The 6,000-nt window shown below is 35.5% G+C and overlaps 1 protein-coding gene across 1 annotated transcript in view; it reads left to right on the top strand.

Annotated features, from left to right (window-relative positions):
• Nucleotides 1-6,000, top strand: part of LRP1B (LDL receptor related protein 1B) — a 1,912,798-nt gene that overhangs the window by 1,623,986 nt on the left and 282,812 nt on the right. The window contains exon 48 of the mRNA XM_008055101.2: nucleotides 5,699-5,812. Within this exon, the coding sequence (XP_008053292.1) occupies nucleotides 5,699-5,812 (114 nt within the window). The remainder of the gene's footprint in view (nucleotides 1-5,698; nucleotides 5,813-6,000) is intronic.

The raw sequence follows: 6,000 nt of genomic DNA, 5'->3' as shown, positions 1-6,000 counted from the left end.
GAGAGAGAGAGAGAGAGAGAGAGAGAGAGAGAGAGAGAGAGAGAGAGAGAGAGAGAGAGAGAGAGAGAGAGAGAGAGAGAGAGAGAGAGAGAGAGAGAGAAAGAAAAACAGTTGTGATAAAAAGGCTATGCAGAGTTGAAGAAGAGAGCAGAATTTGTGCAAATTATTTAGTAGCGATAGAAGTAGGACATCTACTCTGCCGTTTTAGATTGTTTGACTTTGAGCAAACAGATGAGCAGGTTACCATCTAAGGTTGACACGTTAGCTTAGGAAGCTCCAAGTACATTTACAAATTGTCACCTATTATTTTATATCACTTATATAATGGTAAAATGTTATAAGATATCAGAAGTAGATGGAGAGAAATAAGTTAGCATTTAGAAGAAAGAAGGAAAAGAAACTAGAAGAGACCAAGAAATGGGTATGCTCTATCAATTATTTGCAAGCAGAAAAGGAGAGTATAATAAAGGTTAAAGGTAAAAATATCTACCTAGAATATGCAGGAACTGACCAATAACTATAGATAGTAAATTTATTAAAAAATTCTTCAGAAGGAACCATGGGAATGAATGAGTTCCGATGGTTTTTCTCAGAGTGAAAGGATGTGTTCAATAGTGGTGAGTGAATTAGCCAGTATGTTTGGATTTATGAAATATAATATCTAGCATATGGTAGGCGCTTGTTAAATTCTTATGTGGCTGGTTGAAGTAGTAAATCTTCTAAAAAATGTAGATAGACTTTGCTCTGCCTAATAATACCAATACCAGCTGCTGAATAAAAATAAAAATAACTCAAAATGTTATTTTCTCTTTTTTATTCTAAATTACTGATCTCTGTGTTGCTTCTTTCTCAACCATATCCTTGGGCTTGTGAATCAAGCTTATGTCATAACCTTTGTTTTGTGATAACAATAGTGTAAGAATTATAGCAGTTGAAAAATCATAAAAATAGACAAAAATTATGCCTTTATGTTCTTCCTGTATAATGCAAGACATTTGAAACTAATGCTACTCATAGATCAAAAATATATAGATTATTACTATTAGAAATTAGTACATTCACCTAAATAAGCTAGTTCCTTTAGGATTACCAAATAAGTAGCTTTTTAGATGAAAGATTACCCCACTTACTCTCATCTTTTAGGTTGATTTTTCTCTTACTTTAAGTTTATTAATATAGTGTCCTTGTAGAATACCTTTCAAGTCATAGAAGGAAGGCTTTCCTGGGTCCATTTCCCATAAGCCAGGCTGTCTTATAAAGACTTATATTATTCAAATGTGTATCCATTAAGCATCTTTCTTATATCACATAAAGATGATGAAGAGACAGTCATGAATAAGGACTCAGAGAGAATAGGAAGAGTTCTCTTTCCAAGTCTTTGCTTCCAGTAACTTCTCTGTCTCTATAGTTAGTTCAATATGGGTATCTAGTGCTTTGTTGCATATATATGCACATAACAAATCACCTATTACTTTTGGGTCAAAATAAGGTAAAATATAAAAAAGTAGTGTGATTAGAAGCCAATATATAAAGGGAATTCTGATAGACTGTAGTAAGAAGCTGTGGAGAAGATAGCTGTAAATTATTGAAAGCATTATTATACTTTTGTTTGTTTAATTTAGATATCAGTAGTAATTATTACTATTTAAAAATCCAAAAGGGCATCGTGGAAATGGTTGTTATAATAAATTATTTTTGGTTTCTTGTCTTTTGAGGGAAAAGAAAAATCCCAAATCTCCATTATTTTTAAATTTACTGCCCCTTTATAGATATTTCTTTCATGATGGAGAAGTTTAGATGTCAGGCTATCTGGGGGAGGGGGTTGGGATATAAGGAGCTGTTCATAAAGTTGGTCATTTTATATTCCTCCTCTGGTTGTGTGACAGGTTGAGGGAATAGATTCTGGGAGACTGCATGATACACCTCCTTCTCCGTTGAGCTGAGTATAAATTGCTCCCCTTGGGAAGTACATGAACTTCCTTGGGCCACTGAAATACTTTTAGGTAGTCTGGAGAGCTAGTAGTTCTGAGGTTTCCTAAAGGAAAGAAAACTGGGGTTTATTTTTTTCTAAGTTCGTAGCAAACCTTTGAAAGATTCCACAAACAACAAGTGAAAGGAAAAGGATAAACATGGTTAGAGAAGAAATCATCATTCCTTCTAGGTTTGCATACCCTCAGAACCTAAACAGTGAAGGAAATAAATAAAAATGATGTGATTAAAAAAGTAAATGGTGGAGATGTATAACAGCAAATTTAACTTTCTTGTTTTTTTTCCTTGTCAGCTTCTCTTTACTGCAGTTTGGGTAATAGGAATTGGAAGAGAGAATTAACGTAGGTGCTTTATAAGAAACATCTGAAGGACTACATAAAGACCAATTGATATTTTTATAACTTTCATATTTCATTAAGTATTTTAACTGGCATGTCAAAAAGAAGGTGGAAGAAATAGTAAAATTAAGAAAGTATATGAAGGAGAGAGTGGTTTTGCTTTCTCTCTCGCTGCTACTTTTGATTCCCAATTCCTGTCAGATCTTCCTTTGTGGTACCTCATTGCTATTCCTGGTGTGGCTGTGGTGTGTTTTCACTCACATTTTGTAGACTTACTTTTTCTTTTGGACTATCTGGAGGGAAAAGTCTAGTATTTCTCTCTTGGCTTATCTTTATTTGGACTACATTATTTTCTTTCCTCTCTTTGTAAGGACTTTTAGCCTGAGGAAAAATTTTCAGAAAACTTTTGTATTCACTTGACAAATTAGAGATTCCAGTGTTTTTCTTCCTCAAAAACCACCCTACAGGTGAAACCAATTTCGATACTTGACTGACCAAAACAAAGTAAAGAAGAAATATAGTTGTGACAAGAGAGAGAAAGAAATTTAGGCAGAAGAGACATTTATTTAATGAGGTTTCTGATATTTCTATGGATCTCTCTCCTCACAGGACTCTCTGTCCTTGTCTACTAATCCAGGGAGTATTAATCCTTACAGCCACATTGCCCCTCCTGCTACAAAGTTCTGTAAAGACTTAATATGTCCAATTTCATTGCCACTCATCACCCTTTTTAACTCTCTGGTGGCTCTCAAGTCCTATACTAAGTTATGAAAACTGGAGACAGGATTAGGAACAGGGACAATTTGTTTCCACATGTACATTTCATATATGCTAATGGTTCGACTTAGTCTTTCTCACCAGTCTTCATTAGTCCTGTTGTTACTTGGGAGCATGAGAGAAAAAATATATCTTACAAATTTTCTACTTTCGATCCCACGTTCCTGAATTCCCTCAGCTGTTTCCCATGCCTTTCTTTTTCTTTTTCTTTTTTTCTTACTATGTCCTAACCACTCTTAACTTCAAAGCTAAAATTTGTTTTCATCTAGTCAAAGGACTTCTCTTTCTTTTTATTTCCCCAAGAGTTTAATGGAAGACTATGTTCCACTTGCCCCACATTTCTACTCTCCTCAGATGTTATTTGTTATTCCTACTCCCACCTCTGAGCTTCCAGACTCTTCTGGAAACATTATACAGTGAAATTTCTGAATTTCCAATTTTAACTGTCTAAAATGCAATCCCCATGTTCATAGAGTCCTCGTTTGCCTCTTCCACCTCTCTGCCATTTCTGCACACACAGATTGACTCTGTCACCTACACAGAAAATTCTCTGTGGAAGCTTGGAGGAAGATGGTGATGATGACATGGGTTGCAAATGTCCCTTCAGTGTCTTCCTGGCGTCCTAAACCCTAACTTCGAGTATACTGTTAAATAGAACTTTAAAAGGCATTATGAGATAAACCTTCATAGGCTTGCCAAGTAATATTACTATTATTTAAAATATTATTTCACAGAGAAATGCATCCTGTGTTCTAAATAAAGATATAATAAATGATCCTTTGAAACAAAGTTATTAAGAGAATGCTGATAGACAGTAAAGTCAAAAACAAAATGTAAATGATTGACATGATTACATTCTACAATTTATATTACATTTACTATTTCCACTGAAAAAATAGGATACAAAATGTAATATAAAGGAATATAAAAGAGATTTTGCTTTGTTAGACATAGATAAAAAATCATTTTTTTTCTGTTTTAGAACAATGCATTTCTCTCTACTCATAACAGCATTATGTGTTTCTGTTACCATGTTATTTTTAATGGAAAAGACAGTGAAGCAATTAGAATTGCAAATTGTAAGTAAAACATTTATTCTAATCATCATTAAAATACAAATAAATATGCAATTTCAAGATACAATTAAACATAATAAGAAAGTATGTTAAAAAACACAAATGACATACACACCCTTGAGTAAAATTTGCATATTTTAACAGAGCATTTTAGTCATTTACAATTGATATAATTTCTATTTATAATTAAATAGGTTCTTTAAAATATCAACACTAGTAAAAGTGGCATAATCAAAGAGCCCTTCAGGTTGTACATAAATGTAATCAACCTGTGGAAATTTGAATTTGAAATAAAAATCTCACATAAGTTAATGTAACATACATAGCCTTCCATGCACCTGTTCACAACATATTATTGGAAACCATTATATGGTTATGAGTGGGCAAGCAACTTAGGAAGGAATATATGACTAAGAATAAGATATTTTATAGAAAGTATGTAAATGATAGTAACATATTGAAACTGATTTTCATCTAAGCAGAGCAGGGAATTGGCAAGCTATACTTTCATAACTATAAGAAATGCCACATTTCTATGTACCTTGGCATGAGATATCCATAAGTACTATACCAAATGTTAATTATATGGCCTTGTTAAGTAGTATGACATAGCACAGATGATGTTCTAATAGTCTCAGCTGTTCCCCCGAGAAACAAAGGCCGTGGATGCCCCCTGCTTATCTTTTTCTGTGGCTGTCCCTGTCCCTGTCTCTGGCTCTGGTTCACTCTGTCATAGCAGGAAATACTCCGCTTCTTGGTTTCCGATTGGGATTTCCCTGTAGACATTTTATTAGGCATTTGCTTAGTGTCACGACTTTGAAGTGTTGAAGTTGGAAGGAGAGAGGATCTTCAGCAATATATATATGTATTTTTCATGCCGTCCCAGTGCGGGATGGTATTACCAGGGTGAGCACAGCACAGTTCACTTTAATGGAGCTCACATTTGGTGGGACTTACCTACAAAAACAGGCGGTTTCAATGCGTATCATAAATACCATCACAGAGGGAAGATTTGTATGACAAGGGAAGACATATAAGAGGCATATAAACAGGGCTCGGTGGCTCAGCCTGTAATCCCACGCTTTGGGAGGCTGAGGCGAGTGGATTGCCTGAGCCTGCGGGTTTGAGACCCACCTGGGCAACTTGGCGAGACCTCATCTCCACAATTAATAAAAAAATCAGCTGGTGGTGGTAGTGCGTGCCTGTAATTCCGGCTACTTGGAAGGCTGAGGCGGAAGGATCGCCGGAGCCCAGCAGGTCGAGGCTGTGGTGGGCGCGAGCGGCCACTGTACTCCAGTCTGGGTGACAGAGTGAGACTCCAACTCAAAAAAAAAAAATAAAAAAAATAAAAAGAGGCATAAACCCAAGTTTGGGGTTTGGAGTCAGGGATCAGTTTTGACTTCCCAGAGGTAAAAAATAAAATCAAACAAAATTATGTAATTGATTGAAATACTAAAATACAAACACAAGGTGTCATTTTCTGTTACATCTATCCGTTTATTTGTTTATCTGTTCTAGTTTCAACCTGTGCCACTGTTGAGTTCCGCTGTGCAGATGGGACTTGTATTCCAAGATCAGCACGATGCAACCAGAACATAGATTGTGCAGATGCTTCAGATGAAAAGAACTGCAGTAAGATATTCCACTATCTTTTGTCTGTGCATACCTGGGCACCTTTGGCATTGCATTGAACACTGTCCAACGTTTTACTGAACCTTGTCCAAAACTGATATGTAATTAACCCCTGTTGTGTAGGATAATTGCATATTTACTTCTACAATGGAAGTTAACTTATCTTGTCTCTGTGACCTACATAGAAG

This window comes from Carlito syrichta, unplaced genomic scaffold (genome assembly GCF_000164805.1).
Source record: "Carlito syrichta isolate Samal-C Ts95f unplaced genomic scaffold, Tarsius_syrichta-2.0.1 Scaffold301673, whole genome shotgun sequence".
NCBI lineage: Eukaryota > Metazoa > Chordata > Mammalia > Primates > Tarsiidae > Carlito > Carlito syrichta.
The sequence above is the reverse complement of the archived record's forward strand: the minus strand, read 5'-3'. Positions and strand labels throughout refer to the sequence as shown.